This window comes from Prinia subflava, chromosome 13 (genome assembly GCF_021018805.1).
Source record: "Prinia subflava isolate CZ2003 ecotype Zambia chromosome 13, Cam_Psub_1.2, whole genome shotgun sequence".
Lineage (NCBI taxonomy): Eukaryota > Metazoa > Chordata > Aves > Passeriformes > Cisticolidae > Prinia > Prinia subflava.
The window spans coordinates 6,212,977-6,233,559 of NC_086259.1; the positions used below are offsets into that span (position 1 = coordinate 6,212,977).

Genomic DNA, 20,583 nt, shown 5'->3' on the forward strand with positions numbered 1-20,583 from the left:
CCCCAGCCCGGGGTTCGCCTCTCGCCGGCTCCGCGCTCGGTGCGGTCCCGCCTCGGCCGCGGCCCCGAGGAGCCGGGAGCGCCGCCGGGCTGAGCGCGGGGCGCGCCCCGGCCCCGGCCCAGTCCCTGCCCCCGGCCGCCAGCATCCTCCGGGGGGGTGGGGGCGTGAATTATTTAGGCTTTCTATCTCCTACTTAAAGGGGGAGGAGGTAGAGAGAATGAACGAGCCATTAACCGCAGGCGAGCCCTGCTTCCCGAGGCTGTCTAACATTTGTAAATACTTATGCTGCGGCTGGTCCCCTCCTCCCCGGTTAAGTTGTTTAGTATGTTGGTTATTTGTACCGAATGCCGGTCTGTGTAGTGTCTGATGTGTTGTCGTTGCAATGTGCAGCCGGGGTGACACTGATGGATGCGCCAATGGTGAGACGGACAGATGTTAGGGCGGATCTAGCGGCACGCACCGCCGCGGCGGCGAGCCCGCCCGCCCGCCCCGCCGGGGCTGCCCGCCGCCCGGCCCCGTCCTGCCGCACGGCTCACCCACGCTCACACACTCGCACACACAGGGCTTTTTGGGGAGGGGGGGAACGTCTCCGTGTCGTCTCTTAAGCAGATCTGATCGCTCCTTCTGTGAGCAGATACTGTAACTGTGAGGAGCAACCAGCGAGTATCAATGAGATGGAACTGAGCGAGTTTGGCAGCAGAAGCGGCAATTGACAACTCACCATTTTCTTGTTTGCAAGAAATGTTTCGTTTTCCCCCAACAGTAGCAATTTCCCGGGGACTTTAGGCGACTGCGATTTTTTTTTTCATCCTAAAGATCAGCTTAAAAAAAAATCAACTCATAACAATAATAATCCAAAAAAAAAAAAAAAATCCCAAACCTTCTCCACCCGTCATGTAAAGTATTTGAATTTCCTGCAACTTGAAAGGGAAGCGAGAGCCCGAGAGCGGCACGGCGGCTTTATAGGATGTGAAGACGCAACAACATCTGCACTTAGTCAGGTATTTGGAATTATCCCAAATCTCGAAGAATGGGGGAGAGTGGAGATTCTTTTTTTTTTTTTTTTTTTTGATCTTACCGTAAAAGTGATCTCAGCCTCTTTTTTTTTTTTTTTAATTCCTCCCCGTGAACTTTAAAAAAAAAAAAAACTACTATTTTTTTTCTTTCCTTCTTTTTTTTTTTTTTTCCTTTCTTTTTTTTTTCTTTCTTTTTTTTTTTTTTTTTCCCGTTGGTGTTGTCCCCGTGTCCCCCTCCGTGCCGGCGGTCCCGGCGCGGGCGGGGCGGGGCGGGAGCGGCCCGGGCCCCGCGCGCCCCCCGCCGCCCCGGCCCTCCCCGCGCCGCGCGGCCCCGCCGCCCAGGGATGCGCAATCAAACCCGCAGCGCATCGATCCGCCGCCGCTCGCCGAACTGAGCGCGGCGGCTCGGCAGTGAACTTGGACCGAGAAAAAAAAATTAAAAAAAAAATAAAACAACCAAACAACTGAGAGAGAGAGGGAGAGGGAAAAAAAGAAATATCAACCCCCAAAACAGGGAAAACGAGGGAAAAGTGCTCCTTCCCGAAGAGCCGGGTGTGTGGGGCGCGGGCGCTGCCCGCTCCCCGCCGCTCTGGCCCCGCGGGGCGGGAGCAGCGGCTCCGCTGGCGGGGGCGCCGCCGGTAGCGGCCGCGGGCCGGGGCGGCCCCGACACGGCCCGCCCGCAGGCGCGGAGCGGAGCGCGGCGGCCGCGGCGCCAGCCAGGTGGGAGCCGGCGGGCTGGATGTGTCGGCGGGCGGGCGGCGCGCCGGTGAGTGCGGCCGGGGCGGGCAGCGCTGCGGGGAGCCGGGGCCGCCGCCGCCGCTGTCACGGCGCGGGGCGGCCGGGATGGAGCGGCGAGCCGGGCCCTCCTGGCCGGGGGCGTCCCGTGCCCCGGCGTGGCGGGAGGCGATGGCTGCGGGGGGCTCCGGCGGGGAACGGGTGCGCGCGGGGGCGGAAAGGGAAGGGCTGCGGCGGGGAGCGAGCGAGCGGCGCGGAGCCCGGCGGGCTGCCCTGCCCGTCCCTGCCCGGCCAGCCCTCCGCCGCCGCCGCGGGCGGCTCGGGAGACCGGCGCCGGCGGCGGGCGAAGTTGAGCGGCGGAGGGGGCGCGGCGAGGGGGTCTCCCCGGCCGGCGGGGCAGACCCCTGCCCGCCCCCGTGCCCGGTCCGGCGGGCGATGCGCACTGAGGGAAGGCGCGGCCCGGGGCGGGCGGCGGCGGTGCCCCGCTCCCTCTCGGCGGACCAGTTTGAGTGACACCGCGATCATCTCGCTTCCCTTCAAGCTTCGCCTGTTGCCGCCGCCGCCGCCGCCGCTCCAGCGCCGAGCCGGGAGTGGAGAGCGCAGGCTGAGGCTCCGCCGGCTCCGGCCAAGAGATCCCCTGTCTTTATGCCGTGATCTCCTAGCCCGGCCAGGCACCGGGGGCGCAGGGCGGGGTGGGGGGGACTGCGGGCTCTCCCCAGCCCTCCCGCCCGCACACCTCTTCGGGGGGCTTCCCCTCCTCCTTCCTCCGGGGCGATTTGTCAAACTTCCCCCCTCTTCTGCCAGCAGCAGCAGCAGCAGCAGGGCTGTCCTCTCCTCTGTGCCGCCTCCTCCTCCTCCGCCGCCGCCGCCTCCTCCTCCTACTCGGCATCGTGTATGCACAGCAACAAAAAATATATCCCCGACCCAGCCCTCGCGCCGAGGCTGGAGCAGCTCACCGGATCTCTGGGGCTGAGGCAACTCTTCCCACCCCCGCGCCCCGGCTGCCCCCCCCCGCCGGCGCCCGCAGGAGCCCAGCATGCCGAGGAGGAAGCAGCAAGCGCCCCGGCGCGCAGCAGGTACGAAAGCCGCTTCTCTTCCTTCCCTGCCTTCCCTTCCCTTCCCTCCGCGGCCGCTGTCTTCTCCTCTCGCTTCCCTCCGTCTCTTTCATAAGCGGCTGCCGGCGGGCTCCGCCGCCGCTCCGCGCCCGCTCCTGCCCCGCTGCCGAGGGCTCTGCCGAGCAGCTCCCGCCGGGGACACCGCGCCGGGGCCGGGCCGTTTCGGGGGGATTGGATTTATTTTTTTTTTCTTTGGGGTGGGGGGCGCGTGAAAGCCCGTTGCCCACTTTGGTGCCCACTTTGATTTATTCCGAACTCTGCCATCGCCCGGCTCGGTTCTGGGGTAACCCTGTGCGAGGGGCAGGCGGGTGTGTGCTGGCACACACTGCTCGGGTTCCTGTGCTCGGTGTCACTCTGGGGCTGGGGGAAGCAAGGAGGCGAATTTTGGTTATTTCCAGCCCGTACTTTGGCACCTACTTTGCTTCTCTCCCTCGTAGTCTTCGTTCTTCTACATCCCCTTCTCTCACGGGCAAATGGTTTGTGAAAGCCAGGGAGAATACTCTTTTTAATTTTTTTCCCATAAAAAGAGAGAGGGTATATATAAATACATGGCACGCTGTGAATGAAGTGGCAGGGACAAAGTGATTTGGAGGCTCTGCAGTGTTAGTTGAAGATCCAAGCCCAGAACTGGTTCCTTTGCCCAACTTTTACCTTTTTCTCTTCTGCCCTTGTATTGCACTGGAGATGTCTCTGCCGGACAGACAGACACCCTCTTAGTTGGTCACTTTCTTTGGTAGCCTCTTCTGTTAATCCTATTGATTTCTTATTTATGAGTCCAGAGGAGAAGCTGCAAAGTAAAGCAAAGGAGGGAAAAAAAAAAAAAAAAAAAAAAGAAAAAGGGTCTGTGTATTGTCAAGTGACTGGTGAATGTTTCTGATAGTGCCTTTACAATTTCCACCGGGTTTTTTTTTTCCTTTTTAGAAATACTTTTCGAGGCTTTGTGCTGGTGAGGTTTTTTGTTTGTTTGGCTTGTTTTCCTTTTGCCAGAAATGTCAACTCCTGTTAAACTTAAGCAGTATTTTTTTGGAAAAGCCAAATTGAAAAGAAAACAGCAAAAGAAAAGCCCCACATAATTTTACAGTAATCCTTAGTTGGGGATATGTGGGCTGGAAAAGGTTTCCTTGGCCTGTTGCCATCCTTGATTTGATGTCTGATTGATCGCCTGTCATCTGGCAGCCTTTGATCTATTCATTCCCGATAAACATCAATAAATCACTTGCCATGGTAACGCCAGACTCGGTGACGTCACGCGTGGCCTGTCAACTCTCAGTGAGCGCAGCTCGAGGGGCTCCGGGCCAGCCGTGCCACCCTGGCCGGGGACAGCACCGCCCCTGCCCGGGGACAGCCCTGGGGCCGGGGGGAGCTCTGCAGGGGCGCCCGCAGCATCCCTTGGCTGTGCTTGTGCTCAGGAGCGCTCGGAGCAGGCAGTCCTGGAGCTGGGGGCTGCTGGAACCCACGTTCAGCAGCGTGGCATGGCTCCCACTCTGCCTGACAGCTCCTCCGAGTGGGGTGGTTTGGTTTATCCAACAGCAAGGGGCTCGGGGAGTGACACAAACTGTAAATAACAATGTGCATGTTTCCTTTCTTCTCCTCCTTGACATCCACATGCGTTCGGCCAGTGCTTTTGGAACAGGGAAATGGACTTCCCAGCAGCCTTACCCCGCACACAAACAGCTAGAAAGTTTGGAAAGTTTCTCAGTGCAGTAGTGATACCATCTAGCAAACAATATCGTAGCCAAATACTTCGTGATAATATTTTGCTTTTCTGGCCCGTGCCATCAAATAACAATTTTCGAGAAAAATGACAGAGGTGAACTTTTCCTGATACTTGGGGAATTCTATTTTGTAGTGTGAATTTAGTTCTGCAGAATCTAGCTTTTCCATGTGTTTGACACACTCCACTCTGCTGTGAGCTGGCCTCTCTCTCCACAGGCTGGAAGAAAATGTTTCTGCACTAAACACACATTTTGAGGTATCCTTCTCTCCCTCCACCACTCTGTCTCTCCTTTCTCAAGTGAATCATCCATGATGTGCGATCTGTCTTTCATATTTAGCAGAAGTGTAATCTCTTTAAACTTTTAGCTTTTTGATAGCCACATTAAACATTTAGTACTGTGTATAATTGCTTCCCACTGAGATGCTGCTTTTATTGGTCACATTGGAAATGTTACTTTTTCTAATAGCAGCAAAAGCAAAGGCTTTTTTTTAACACCTTAAAAACAGCTAAGAAATAACAGGTTAGTTAAGAAATATTCATTACAAAAACTTGACTGCAGGACTAATAGGAGATGGAAGAATGGTTTTGCTCTATCAAAATGACCCGTCAAAACGACTTTGTTTCATATTTGATTTAATTGTCTCTCTCCTGACAGGCACATTCATCAATAGCTTAATGGTCAATCAGAAGTTGGCAGAGTGAGTGCTTTCATTCTTTCCCATACACTAGCTTTGGCTTTACTTTATCAAAATGCCTCTGCCTAATGGATATGGGGGATGTAGAATGACTGAAGGGCTACTTATTTGACAAGAGTGAAAAAACAAGAACATTTATGCTGTTGATAAGTGCATGAAGATAAATAAGTGAGCTGTATGAGGCGTTTTATTTTAAGACAGAAGAAACTTACTTTTTTTTCCCCCCTCTTTTTGGCTTGAGAGCTGCAAGTTATAAGGTTCATGACTGCTTTTGTGGCATACTGAGAGTGATGACAAATTGATTGCTTGGTACTGAGAGAGAAAAAAAGGTGGTGGTGGGGGGAGAATTAAAGATGTCTGCTGATTGGTAACTCAGGAAATCCAGTCCCCAGCAACCTTGAGAATACTCGAGAATTTTTTTTCTCCAAACTGAAAGGTCCGCTCAGCCATAAAAAAAGAAAAGTTGTTTTGCCAGCTTCATTAGTGTTCACCTAATTAGCTGTAAACCTGATGGATTCCTGACAGCTTTAATGATTGGAGATGACAAGCTCCACGCAGTGTCATCCAGCAGAATTAGGTTTGCAGCTAGTTTGATGTAATCAAGTTGATATTACACAGTCCTGGTTGCCTTTAGTTGTGCATTAACTCAATTTTCTGCTGCAGGTGACAAATGGGCTTTGGTACCTGGATAATCATGTCATAGGAATTAGGACCCTTTTAATGGTCTGGAGTAGAATAACAACAACAAAGAACTCTCAGCAGCACAGAGCTCGCAGACATAACAGACAGGTGCACAAATTCTTTATGTCTAGCCCAAGTGTTAACACCACACTGTGGAAGACTAAAGCTGTCTCTGAGAATCAAGAATCTGTAAAAATGATAATTTCACTTTGTTTGCTTTGAGACACAGCTGAATATCGTAGGTAAATTTGGGAAGGAGAGTCAGGCATTGCAATTTTATTCCTCACCTGTTAAAGCAAGAAGATAGTCAGAATTGCTGTTCCACAGACTTCTGTCATATAAGTCAGGAGGAAGAAGGTATTTACCAGTTAGAGGCTTCAGTCTGGGGAAGCTAAGATATTGTATTAATAGAGGCCAGTCTTGTTCATGCAAACAGTAATTATCTATCCTTAAATTATAGCTTTCACTTGCAGCTTTTTTAGAAGCCTATTTAAAAGATCAAGAAAATGTACTTCCTACTGACAGAAACGACTTAATACATATTTTGTGTACGTACCTTCTGAGGAGAGATTGGGAACTAGCGGTTTGCTGGAATCACATTTAGTTTACTTATTTATTTATTTATATATTTAATAAAACAGTAAGACCCAACTGCACCGAGTTTTCAAGACTCTGGGAAAAAAACAAACAAACCCAAACAAACCTGGGCCTGTGGTATTTTTGTTTTTACACAGTATGTTTCAAACCCTGGAGATTGCTGTGTGCTTTAGGCTCTTCCCAACTTCTGCGCTCACACTGAGCAGCTGCCCCTGGTCAGTGTGAGCACTGAAATATGGAATACTCGGAATTGGTGTTTCAGGGGCGCGGAGCACTCCCACTTCCCAGGGAGTGCTGGTGCCAGCCCCGAGCCCCTCCAGCACGGGTCTGGGGGTGCAGCACAGCAAACAGATGCAAGATGGCACACAGGTTGTGCCGCCAGATTTCCAGGCAGCTCTGACTCCGGCAACTCGAACGCTCGCTTTAATTTATGGCAATTGCTTGCAACTACATACATACCCCAAAAGTAAATGTAGCGATAAAGTAGGCTACCTATAAAGGTACTTGCAGTGTCAGCCCTTGGTATGTTATTTGCCTCCAAACCTGCCACATATTTCTCTGTTGGGCAGAGATTCTTCCTAGCAGCAAGCTGACAAAATGATTAGTTATGGCTGTCCTCTGCTTTTTTTTTTTTCTTTTTTTCCGGCAAAGTGTGAAGGAACAATGCAAAAAAAAAAAAAAAAAAAAAAAAAAAAAAAAAAAAAAAAAGGAGAAAAAGGGGCATAAATATAAAAAGGCTTGATAGATTCCCCTGAATATCCGGCTGGAAAACAGAATTTTCCAGAATCAGCTGCCATTTCTCCCATTAGCTTGACAGCTGTCAATTAGGGCTTCAGTGCTCTCCTGGGCCACAGTTTATTGCGTGCGGTTGATGTTGTCATTTTGTTCTCGGTTTTGCCTTGAGCACTATCATGAGCAGGAGTGAAATAGTCAATAACTGATGTATCAGCAGTTATTTCTTAAATTGGCTTACAAGTCTGCATTTTTCCTCTTTTTACTAAAGATTGTTTTGTAAAGTGATTAGAATGAATTGTGACTGCTGCAGGGTTATGGGAAATGCAGTGAGGCTAGGGTGAGTTAGCAGGATTAGAGTGGGTCCTTTTTGTCAGCCCTGCTTCCAGGATTAGTGGGAACTGTATAGAAAAGATCACCTTCAGGGTGAAGTGTGGGGTACATTTTTAAGCGTGCTACGTGCACGCTTATGCAGAAACATATGGTGGTAGAGAGTGAATGAAAAGAAATCATTTGCCAGGATGTAAAGTAACCTACGTGTTATCCTTCTGAGCAAACCTTGGCACTGCTGGCTTTACGGTGTAGTAATCCGTATTTTAATCCAATGTCGTGACTGCTTCCTAGAGAATCCAAATACACGCTGGCAGATTTTAACACAGCCCTGTTTTCAAGGTGCTGCTGCTGGATCAGGTATTAGGATGCCTGAAGTGTTGCATTGTCAAGTAGGAGTGTGTGTGTGTGTATGGCTATGATACAACACCAAAAATAACATAGTTGCTGAGCAGTCGCGTGTTATCTTATCTGTGAAATACTTCAGCATCATTTGCTAAACAATCTACCTCAGGTGTTTCAGTCTGATTTATTTTTTTTTCCTTCTCTGTGTGTTTGGTAATTTTTTTTAAATTTAGTTACGCCCAAATTGTGGTTTATCAGCCTTAAGTTAAAAATGAAAGGTGAATACAATATATTGTATTTGGTAACAATGATATGGACTGGTACATCCAGACAGATAATATGCAGTTGTAATTAGAGTGAATAGACAGGCATTCATTTTCAAATTCTTTGACACATGCATAAAATAGTCATATAATAAGATAAGATGACAATTTTATGTTAGGTTGATAAAGTGTCCCGATACATGCATTTAAATGTCTGTAAGCCTTTTTTTATCCAGACAGATTAATTCTAGTTTCCAGCATTTGCAGTTAGACATTAAATTAATTTTAAAAATCCCACTAAACAATGGATGCGTTGCTTTTTCGTGTGTGTATGTGTCATAACCTAAAGCAGGAGGATTGAAAAAAATTTGTGCAATTGATTGTTCTTGATTTCAACATAAAAAAATATAAAGCATGAAAATTGGTTCAAAGGATTTAAAGCATAGTCCACGAGAGATTGTATTGTACTTTTCTTAAGTACGGTAATGCAGAGTGGAACATTGTCAGGGCTTGAAATTGTTTGTTACCATTTTCATAAAAAGAACTGAAAGAGTTGAAATAAGTAGGGCTTAATTTCAGAGACTGCAAGATTCATCCTACTGCATTTGCCTGATTTTGCGCCTGAAAGATATTTTGGTCATCTCAGCAGAGAGCCAATCTGCAGAATTTAAACACTTCTCATTGCAGGCATCAACTTTAAGATATTTCTCAGAAAATGTTCAAAGGTTTTTTTTCCCCCTGGGGGCAGAGGGAGAGTGGGGAAAGAGTTACCAGAGGATCATAAAATATCTGAAAGCTCTTTGCCAATGCCATTACCTGGCCTCTTCGGGCAGTAAAGGGACAACTCTTCAAGAATAATCTAAGTTCGTATTTTAGACTTAATTATAAATTATTAATTAACTCTGTCAGGACACATGTTATTAATTATGACTCTCTTTTCTTCATCCAGAGCAGCTGTTGGGAATCATGTAAGTTGACTGTGCTTGTTGGAGTGGGAGTTTGCCAGTGAGGAGCCTCCATGCCCAGCCTCACCTCCAGCTCCATCCCCTGGCTGTTGGCCGGCTCCGCCCGGCAGCAATGGCAATTCGTACAAGTTTTGAGGCGGCCCAGAGAGCTCGCAATTAGTGACCATTGTCACGGGGCTGGGGTTTAGGTGCTGTCCATAAATAATTCCCGTTTTAGCAAGGCCGTGTGGTGGTGGGGAGGTGGGAAGGGCGGCGGCCAAGCCTTGGCGAGGGGGAAGCCAGGAGGTTTCCCTGCCCTTCCGCCAAGCTCCCGCCAAACTTCGCACGCTGGCACAGAGCGGAGGGCTGCTTTATAATTCGTTTGGAATGATCCAAATTCATTTACTTTTGATATTTCCATCATTAAATTGAGCCCTCTGTTTCCGTTTCTTATGTGTTCTTTGCGGAATGCATGTTGCATAAAATAGGCAATTTTTAATGAACAATTTAATGTAAATGGGTTCTGAATTTAAATTAATATTAATGAAGCTTTGAGTGAATTTATTTTGCATACGTAAAGGCTTGTAACTCTTTCACTCATATACTCTTGTCTTTATGTACTAACACATTGGTTAGGTGAATTGGCTAGTTTCCATATTTTGTGATTAAAAGCTCTAATGGATTTTACATGGATATTTGTGCTAGTGCAGCTTTGCGCAGGTTACTATTGCTAGTAAAAGCGTACCTGCCTTGATATTCAGATTTTTGTAGTTAACATTTCGCTTTCGTCACCCCACTGTTTCTGTGTGTTTCTTCCTACTTTGGTTTCGCCTTCATGCTTAAAGAAAAAAATACTCCAACAATAGTCACCACAGTCAAGATGTTTTCTTTCTTTGGCTTACCTCTAATGCATTATGTATTTAGAAATGATGGGATGTTCTATAATTAATTCTGTTGGATGTAATTGCTATAATCACTTTGATGCTACACATAATAAAAGTAATATGGTAAGCATACGGAAAAATATAAACACCTTATTGTAACACTTTTTGGTAAAATTCTTTTAAAAATCTTGTTTAGAGTGGAACCTCCGCTTCCATATTTTGTCAGAGCTAAGGATTTTTTTTTTAACTACATTACTTTAGTAAAAGAATTAATTTTAGATACTGAAAAGATTTTGATGGGCGGGTTGTCTCGTATGTGCGCGCGAACATCCCTGACTCTGTGCGGTATTAAAGATGTAGTTCATTAAGAAGCCAATCTTCAGCGTGGCTACAAGTGAGACATAAATATCACTGAATATCTCACGAAATGAAAGACAGATATGTACATTATACCAAAACTCAGGACACAGGAAATAACACCGGAATGGAACTGTACACTGGAAAGCTTCTTTGTAGCGCAAAATTATGGGAAATATAAAATGTATGAAGGGCAGCATGTAACTAGAGAGGGAGTTTTTCAGGCATGGTCCCAAGTGGGAAAAAGACTACAGAAGGTGATTTCCCTCCTCCTGCTTTTTTTTCTTTTTTTTTTTTTTTTTAAACAAGTAGCTTTGAATTATTGTTTGCAAACACAGTTTTTGATAGGGAGGAAATGAAAGATGTATGTGCAATGGGTTAAGCTGTGTAGCTGATATCCTTGATTCTGTAACAAAAAATGTTAATATGGCCATAGTTCTTAATTAGTTGCACACCATACTTAATGCTGCAAAGGTCACTTGGTTTTATGGTCCAGCTTCGCCTATGAATTTGTATGTTTCTCCCCAAATTTATATTTCTCTATCATGTATTTTCTAAGCAATTGAGTGTGCAAATTGTGGTGAAAATGCAAACTAGAAACAGGATTAGAAAAATACATTTAGTATGGACAAAGAGGAGGTTTTCTTTTTAATTTTTTTTTCCTTTTTGCTGGTGTTATTTTCAAATAATGCACAGCCTTTGCATGGCGAGCAGCAGTATTACATTTAACTTCTGTAAGCTGAACAAACAAACCCTGACCAAGCTCTCGCTGGATTGTTCTGGGGAAGAACAGAACAGGGTGCTGTTTCTGAGTGTCTCTGGGACTGGGCTGGCTGCCGGCAGCCCTTTCCCTGCTAGGTCAAGCCTGTTGCTGGAGGGCCAGATCGCAGCGGGGGCCTCCAGGAGGCTTGGCCAGGCTGCTCCAGACTGGCAGCCATCAGTCATCCATCTGTGACACAGAGTCTGTTTTTGATGGCAGGGATGATAAAAGGCCTGGGAACTGTATAGGCCCTTGTAATCAGGGCCAGTGCTGACATCCTTCTCAACTTTGACAGCTTCTTCCTTTTCTCTCTTCACCGCCAAGACTGTCTCAACTGGATTTTTTTTTTCCTCTCTCTTGTTTCATGTACTTGATCAGTCTCAGATGCTGGGAATTATTTTTTTCTGGAGGGAGGGGGAGTGTTTCTTTTGGTTTGTGGGTTGGGCAGGTGTGAGAGGAAGTCTGGTTTTTTTTTTTTGTACTGTAGGCCTGTTGCTAATTAATGTTCCTCCATAAGATTCTGTCGGAGTTGAGTAATGTTTTTGATCTTTATGCCTGATAACTGCATACTTAATGAGATTTCAAAGCTGTGAGTGCAGCTCCCTACAATTATTGACAGATGCCTTTTCTTTGCCATTGGGTTCAGCTTCATAAATCCTCCTGCAGTAATGAGGTTCAGAAGTGCCACCCTGCCAGTGAGCTAATGAAAGAGGGGGGGAGGGAGGGAACAGCTCATGCCTGCCTGACACATTTTTTTCCTTTAAAATTTACTATGCAGATGTCAAGCTGTGGGACGATTACTTCAAACATGCTAATTTTTATCTTGCTTTTGTGTCAAGCCTGCATGCCATTTTTCCCCCCCAATAATAAATAAAAATAGAAACCTCAACCTATTTAAATTTTATCATGGATCATAACTATTGAAGACTTTGATATATGTGTGTTCTTTTGCAGTTTCCAGTCAGTGGAGCAGTTTTTTGAAATCCGAAGGGCAGAGAGAGGTTAAAAAATAAAAATCAAGGCGGGGGAAAAAAAAAAAAAAAAGGCAGCAAGCTGCCTCGGCCGCACGTCAGCCTGCCCTAACCGTGCACTTGAAACATCGGAGATTTCATTTTAGAGTTCTGAAACTAAATCCTGGCGGAGAATAGCCGCACCATGCCAAACAGTCGATTTCCTTTTCAGCAGAGCCATACATCACTGACCCACCCTTCCCTCCCGACAGAATGACATGTGTCATTTATCACCGGGCCCGCGGGCCGGGGGGGCCCGGGCCGCTCCCGCTGCTGGGCGCGCTCCGGCCGGGAGCGGCCCCCGGGAGCGCCCGCCCGGGCGGGGGGCACTGCGCGCTCACCGCCGAGCCGCTTGCACATCACCTGCCAGGTCGCCTTGTCCAGCCCCCCGGGGGTTTCCCCCCGCCGTGTGCTTTCTCTCTCAGTCTCTCTTCGTTTCTTTATTTTTCTCCCCCCCCCCCCCCCCCTTTTTTTTTTTTGAAGTTTGGCAGTCGGGACAAACTGGCTGACACGTATCACTCAAGCAGCACCGGCTTGCTGGGGGTTGTGTAAATGAATCTGGGAGCTCTTGGTTTCACATGATTCAAACGTGCATTATTGAAGATGGATGTTCCTTAAAAAAAGATTGATGATGGATATCAGGCTTATAGTGCCATTTATCATTTTGAATATTATTTAGACTTGCCGTGTAAAGCTGTAACTTGAGAGTTGGATGAGCTGGGACAGAATGGAGGCCTCGGCGTGCACGTTGTGATTGATGGCTTTGCTTTCTCATTGTTTGTTACCAGATACTCGCCGGTCATTACAGGAGTGCCTTACAATTGTTTTAGGGGCTGGATTTCCGTGTGTGGATGTGTGTGTGTGTTTGTACAACGGGCAGAGGGACGGGCAGAGGCACAGTTAAGTTTTGAGTGGGAGCATTTCAATAATTGTGAGGAATGTAGACAAAGCCGTGGCCCATGCAAGGATACAGGCAGCCTTTTACATGAACACAGGGACTTCCCATGTGTAACAGTAAAATATAAGCAGGACTGTAGCTGATCCAGTGTAACATTGCCAGGCATTGCCACACTTCCAGTACAAAAATGTGCTTGTGAACAGATTAACACACTCCAGCTTCCTTTTGCTAACAGGATGCACCTTTTTTTTTTTTTTTTTTTTTTTTTTTTTTTTTTTTTTTTTTTTTCTTTTTTTTCTGGGTCCCAAATAATGTCAAAGAAAAAAAAGTTCTAGGATATAATTGTTTCAGTATTCAGATATTGGTATTCCGCCCACTCTCATCATCCAGGATTGTGAATCTTTGAGTCCTGGTGTTTGCTCCCAAGTGTCCAGGATGCTCCTGGAGGGTGGATGGGCTGGCTGTGTAAGTAGTGAGGGCAATCCCTTCCCTCTTTGAAGCACTTTTGCTGGAACCAGGACACCCCCACCTGCTGGAAGAATTAAGGAAACAGCTTTTTATAGGCAATTAGATCTTTCCTTGGAGGTGCAGGCAGGGACTTTCAGGAGGTAGACACTCCAACAATGGGGCAGGCTCAGCAATAGGCATGCCAAAACTTCAGGTGTTGGCGTGTTTGTGCATCTTCAGGGGAGTGTGATACCCAGCCTGGTTAAACTTGCTCTGAGTTGACAAACTATTGACTGTTCCTTGCCTGGCATATCCTACAAAACTCAAATCATTGACAGGAGCAGTGGGTAAAATGAGACAAGAATTACTTTGTTGGATCAGTCTCGAATTTGCACAGGTGGATGGTATTTCTGAAACACTGCTTGTCACATCAACTTTTCTTTGATTGCAGGATGCCCTCTTAGCAAAAGAGAATGACAGTGACATTTAATAAATATTTAGTTTAAAACTTTTTTTTTTTTAAAGCCAGCAGGGACCTTATATATGTTTTATAGGATTGAGTTTTTCAGTTCCATTTACTTTTGGTACACTTGGTTGTCAAAAGTAAGGAGAATTCAAGTTTATGCCCTTCCTTCAAGTCCAACACGGTGAAAAAACTCTGAAAAAACATAATACTTTCTATAAAGCCTTAAAGGATATAAGGTAAAACTTTGCTCTGCTATTCTTGCACTTGTGTAACACAGTAGGTAATTGAAGTACAAGTGCCAATTTGCTGTAACAATTGTAAACACACCTTGATACAAATGGCATCATTGCATTCTTACTGATTAGAAAACTTTGCTATTAATAGACACAAAGTCCATTTCAGGTGTAATTGGTAAGGAGCTGAGTGCACTCATGGGAAGAAACCTTGTTTTGTTTTTTGTTCGCTTTTATTCTTATCCCTTTTTTCGGTTTTATAGCTGGAGACATGATTTATTGCAGCCATCCATCTTTGGGGCTCATCCATCACATCCTGGTTGCTAGGCAATCATGGCAGCAGCTGTTTGCTTTGAATCAGACAGAAAAGTTGTCAATCATCAAAGGCAGGTGAATAGCATTAGAAACACGCTATTGTCAGACGGAATAATTAATCAAAGAGAGAAAAGATAATTAAAAAGATATGACCCTTGCAAGTACTTGCTCTGGGTTGCCTGGAAAAAAGAAAAACTGCCTGGTCTTTTCTAGACACTTAAGCAGCTGAGGGCTGATAAAATATGCACTCTGCAGTGCATAGTTTTTAATTAATTGAAAAAGGTTCAACATTCAAAGACGATGCTGGAGAAAAGTCTGATTATGAGCATAAGTAATATTTATTGTTTGCATGAAAGGCTTGACATGGAGTTCTAACTTTCTGTCACAAATCTCCTGCATGCTTGCACTAAGCCTCTTTCAGCTTCGCTATCTTCCCTGGCAGTTACTGGAGTGTGTGGTTGGTCTGTCCAAGCGAGGGTCCTGTGGCTTTCATGCAGCCTTTTCATCCTGGGCCACCTTTCCAGGGCATTGTCTCCTTGGCTGTCCCCTGCAGCAGTGCTGAGTGCACCAGCTCTGCCATCAGCCAGGCAGGCAGAGCTCGGCCAGGCTGCAGCTCTGCCCTTTCTTCGGCTCAGGAAAGGTGTCCAGGCAGTGCCTATCTCATTTCCAAGCAGCCTGAGGAATAACAGGCTCCTGTGAGCCCATTCTGAACCCTGATTTCCCAGCAGTCCTGTTATTTGTGGCTGGAACGATGAGAAGGCTGCTGCAAAGCCCAGTTTCCAACTCCTCCAAGTTTGGGTCCCCTGGCAGTGGGTGCAGCAGAGCACACCCAGCACGAGTGTACACAGGAATGCACTTCTGGGTCCTGCAGTGCTGCGCTGTGTGTGTAAAACAGCTGGGCAGAGCTTGCACTGCTGCCAGCAGAGCAGGGATGAGTGCTTCTGCTGCCCAAAAGCTGCGTCTGAGGCTGAAATGTGACACTACATTTTTGTGAGAATGCAATGTCTCATGATTGATTGTTGGGCAAAGTGCTTATGGAGTCCAAAAAACCCCGACTTTGGTGTTTGTTCATGCTTTGAGGGTGTCTGTGGATAGACTGATCACAGGAATGATGATTGCATTAGTAGTGTTTCTTTTTTACAAAGTATTCTGTAAGTAGTGATGCAGAGGTGGCTGCCACGCTGCCCCTCTGTATTTTTCCATTTTTGATTTCATAATTCCTTTACCCTGTTTTCTAGAAACAAACAAAGAACTTCAAGTTCATGCTGCCAAGAGAAGAAACCCACTTACTTTTAATATCAAAACTAGATATTAGTCTTGATTACCAGCAAGATTTGCAAGGATACATGCTGTGAAATATTGGGAATTTAAACTGCAGAATGACTTGTACACGGTTCTGCACACACCATCCCCTTCACACTGGCTGATACCTGAGTGTTCTTTGCACAGCTCTTCGTGTCAGTGTGTCACCAGCAGCTCCTCTGCTAGTTGTGTGCAGCCTGTATCACATTCTCTGCTCTCACTCCCTGTTTCACTTGTAATCATTCCAGTGTTTACTTGGAGGAGGAGAGAACACAGCTAAGAAGGAAACGGGGTGCCATCTGAGTGCTGGGTATGACACATCTGCTGCATAGAGCTATTCTTCCAACGCTGGGAGCAGGAAGCTCAGGCTGCAGCTAGCTTGGATGACTTGGAGAGATCTGTATCCTCAAGTAACATTTCATATTAGTGATTCCTCAGAACGTCATGTTCACCAAAGTTTGTGTGAGAAATAAAAAAAAAAAAGAAGAAAACCTCTTTAAAAGCAGAGTACTGCATATTAGCATTAGCTTTAGAAATATCATCTGTGCACTGCACGACCAAAGTCAGCACCCCCTTGGCTGATAGCCCAGCACTTCTGTGTAAAGTTAGGATGTTGCCTGGAGTTGCTGGCAGGTTTTTTTGGTTTTTTTTTTAGTAGGACTAACTCTTTTTCTTCTATTTGTAATAGTAATTCAGTCTGACATATTACTGGCATTTTTTGTCATAGGTGAGTGGGCCCTGTGCCTGTGCAGGGCAAATGGGGGGATGCCTGTGTACAGGAATGCAGTGCTTTCTCTAGCACGTTTCTGTGGATTAAATAAATGTGGGATAGCCATGCCAGCATGGGAGGTGACATGTTTATGGCTAGAGAGCTCTTTGCTGCTTTGCTGGGAAGCGGATTTGTCTCCTTTTCACATATCAACACCTCTGATACCTTTGCAAGCATTTGCTGTATTTCAGATCTGCTGATCACTGTTTTATTTACTGATAGGGGAACTGTGGCAGTAGTTTCCTAATGGAGGGATATATAGTGCTGACATCAAGGAAATGTTGGCTAAGAGACATGGATAGATGGCTGCATGTTGTAATATAGGTGGTTATTGTTAGTCTGATAGTGACTTTTTAGCACATTGTATATGAAAGTTCCCTGTGATAATCCTTCCCTCTGCTCATCAAGGTGAGATGCATCTTTTCCCTCTTATTTTTCCCAGTCTCTATTCCATGCATGGTGTTGAGGGAAAACAGAATAGCTGTTCCTCATTTACAATATTTATTGTACAGGTGAAAGAGATTGGGTACCATGCCAGGATTTTTCTGTCCTAGCCCCTTCCCCATCCTTCCCCATATACAGGCTGCTCTTGCGCTTGTATAGGGAAAACTGTTTAGAAACTTGAAATACCTTGGTGCTGAACATGGTAAAGCTGGATTGCCTTTTTGTTCATACGAAGTGAAAAATGGGCAGAATATGTCAAACATTAACACCGGCACAGATAGTAAACTGTTTTGCTTTAACTGGTGGAAGAATGTGCAAAGGGAGTTTAAAATAAACAGTCAAATAACAATCAAGCACTTGCCAGTGTTTAAGTTGTTGCATAAAGGAGAATGTAGTATCTCAGTAGGAACCACTAAGTTACATGGTATCTGTATAGATAATATATCTCAAAGATATATGTATATATATATATATATATATGTAATGTTCTTGGCTGAATGTGAACTGAGTAAATGTGTGAGGCTTCCCTCAGCCCATGCCCTGCCTGTTCCAGGCTGTGACACTGCAGCTCTGTCAGACAGAGCTCAGGTCTGTCCTCCTCTCTGCCAGAGATCCAGGACATTCCTCGCTGGCTTTAGAGCGCGCTGTGCCCGTGAAGGGTGGAGGATATGTGTTCCCTTTTGAAGCTTTCTGATGTAAGAAAGACCTTTTATTCCACGTTTTTAAGGTTAGTTGCCCTTTTTATTCCTCTCGGTGTAGCTTGCTGTTGCATCTCTTATATGCACAGTGATTTTAGGGCTTCAGTCCTACCAGCCTGTGCAGTGAAACAGAAATATTTTTTATCTCCAGTTTTCAGTTTGTCAGCAGTGTGCTTAGGAAAAGTCTTCTGCAAGCTAAACCTGAAGCTTGGAAGATGTCCTGGTGTTCTCTAAGTGACCGTCCTTTGGTGTCCAAGCCACACTGCAGTGAAATGCATAAAATGCATTTGTGTGTACTTACTTATATGATGAAAAGTGCCCTGTTTTATTCAGCACCTTTTCTAGGATATGTCCTCGGTAAAAGACAATGGTTTTACTGTCGTAGGTGCAGGATGACTAACTCGTGCCAACTGATAATCCAGGAGCAGAGCCAGATGGCCTTGGAGGTAGGGAATCATCAGATAAAAGCCATCAGGCAGGGTACTACCTTAATCCCTAGGGTAACTGTGTAGGAAGGAGCAGGGTTGGAAATGCCTTCAGGAGAAGAGAAGGAAGAACTAGTGCCATGCACAAGAAAAGACTGATAGGTAGAGATCCAAACCACTGTATGCTCCCCAAAATAGAAATACCTGAATTCACGTGTTACTCTCATTCACTTGCCTTCAAAATCGTGTATAGGACCGTGCTGTTGTTTAGAGTTAAACATATGCTTTGCTTTCTAATTAACCCCCAAATCCCTTTGCATTTGCCATATTAATTTAATTAGTTTGGGCGTAAGAATACAATTCTGGCAACCATCTTAACCTTGTAAGTAAAATGGGGAGACATAAACCAGGTGGACAAAACTGGGCTGGGCTTCTTGCAAATTTTAGTGGAAGAATATTTGAAAAGTAGGAGGTAGGACTTGAGACAGTAAAGATTGTGTGTGAGTGGGGTTTTTATCTGCTGAAATGTATCATTTACCCAGGATACCTTGTCTTCCTTTGTTTTTGCTCTGGGCCTGCAATAAAATGCTTCCTATCTATATTAGTTAGAAAATAGTCCGAGGTAATATATGAGAATAGTGGTGCATTATTTCCTCTTGCTTATATGTTTTCTGTGTAAAATATTCTAGCAGCAGTGAAATCTTGCTGTGTGATTGCATTTCATTTTGAGATGGTTAGCTGAATAAGCAGGAGGACAAGCAAGCAGTAAGCTGAATGAAGGAAAAAAAGAAATAAAATTTTACAGCACATTCTTGTTGTAGGAGTGTGCAACACAAAATTGTGTGACTCAAATGCTCAATCTGGTCTTCATGATTAAGCAATAAGCAAAGTACAAAACAAAGTTATCATCCTTTAGAAACTTGTGCTTGATCGTCAAAAAACAAAGTATTTAACATTTCTTAGAGGAAAACATCTTTTGTTACTTGATCGTCACTGGCTGTGTTTTTTAGCTAACAATACCGTGTGTTTGAATTAGGCTAAAATTAAAAACTTTTTTAATAGACACCACAGACATTTTACATAGTTGATTTACTGAATGTTGATAAAAGGAAATGAAACAGTTAAATTTTGTGTTAAAATGAGAGTATGATTTGTTGTAAGGACTGGAAGGTACACTTTCATTACACTTTATGTGAAGTAGCTGCTTACTTTGCTCAAGTAGAAATGTCTTTGTGAGTTGGGTGTTTGTGTCACACCTGACATAATGGAGTTCTGATCCAGGAGTGGGTCTTCTCAGCAGCAACACTGGAAACATGTTAAAATATTAATGCTGTGGATTCCCTCAGATTCTGCTGCTTACATCCAGCAGAGATGTCCCTGTGTGATTGTTTTTTGTGTAAAAACTGTGTAAAAACTGTAATAATCACTGAAATCTCTCAGATCACTGGGAGTGCATTCTACTTTCCAGACAAGATTCCCCACCAAAAATCTTTAAAATGGCAATTTCTTAAGCTGGGAATTTTCACTGTTGCAGCAGGGATCCTGCTAGCATTCAGTGTGGGGGAAGGAGGTGTTCTGCTCTTCCTGGGGTCTGCAGGAGCTGCTCCTGACGTGGGTCAGGCTGAGGGCCATGGAGGGTGGAAATGAACTTGCACAGTGTGGTCTGGAGAGCTCCAGTTCCTGTCCTGAGCCTGCTTCCCTGTCACAGTAGGACACAAACGTGGAGGGAAGCTCAGAGGGAGCCCAGCCCTTCCCCAGGTCAGGCCCTGCAGCCGTGCCCTTCCTGGCAGACACACATGGACATCCCAGCACGTGCCAGGCAGTGCCTTCCAGTGCCCTGCTGCAGGTGGATGATAGCCTGGCCTGCAGCTTCCTGGGGCTTGTTGCACTTCCAGATATTCCACAGGCTCACTTGGTTGTTGGCAGCTTGAAGCAAAGGTTGGGAGCGCTTGGTACTGCTGAAAATTGTCCTTTGGAGTAAGCCATGGATGCTGCCAAAGTTTTGTTCTTGTTAAGACTGAGTCCGAAGTCCACTGAAATAAAATATTATTCTTTTACTGACACTATTAACTTGATAGGGCTTTCACTGAGATCTGTGGTGCCAGTTTAAGGAACAGAATTCCATCTGTGTTACCTGGTAACTTATGTTGTGCTTCTGCTCATTGTTGGTGTAGTTTAAATACTGACAGATTCTCATAGACGGTTCTTGGCTGGGTTCTCAACTTGTCAAGAAACCATTTTTTGTGCTGAAGAACCTGTAAGGAGTTGGGAGTAGATGCTAAGCAGTTGTTTTTCTTAAGAGCAGTGTAACGTAATAATAATGTCTCAATCGGGAACGGAGATTTTTGTTTAATGACATTCAATCAGGTGGCACGTTTAAATCTGAAATAATTATATAAGTACTA

The 20,583-nt window shown here is 45.6% G+C and overlaps 1 protein-coding gene across 5 annotated transcripts in view; it reads left to right on the forward strand.

Moving 5' to 3' along the window:
* Window positions 1-560: 560 nt before the first annotated feature.
* Window positions 561-20,583, forward strand: part of TSHZ3 (teashirt zinc finger homeobox 3) — a 65,359-nt gene continuing 45,336 nt past the window's right edge. The window contains exons 1-2 of one of the 5 annotated variants that reach the window (XM_063410388.1): window positions 561-1,001; window positions 2,556-2,827. In XM_063410388.1, coding sequence (XP_063266458.1) covers window positions 2,788-2,827 — 40 coding nt within the window. In that variant the 5' untranslated portion in view covers window positions 561-1,001; window positions 2,556-2,787. Of the gene's footprint in view, window positions 1,002-1,229; window positions 1,783-2,555; window positions 2,828-20,583 lie in introns of those variants that run through there. The other 4 variants (XM_063410387.1, XM_063410386.1, XM_063410385.1 and 1 more) reach the window with 4 other exon arrangements.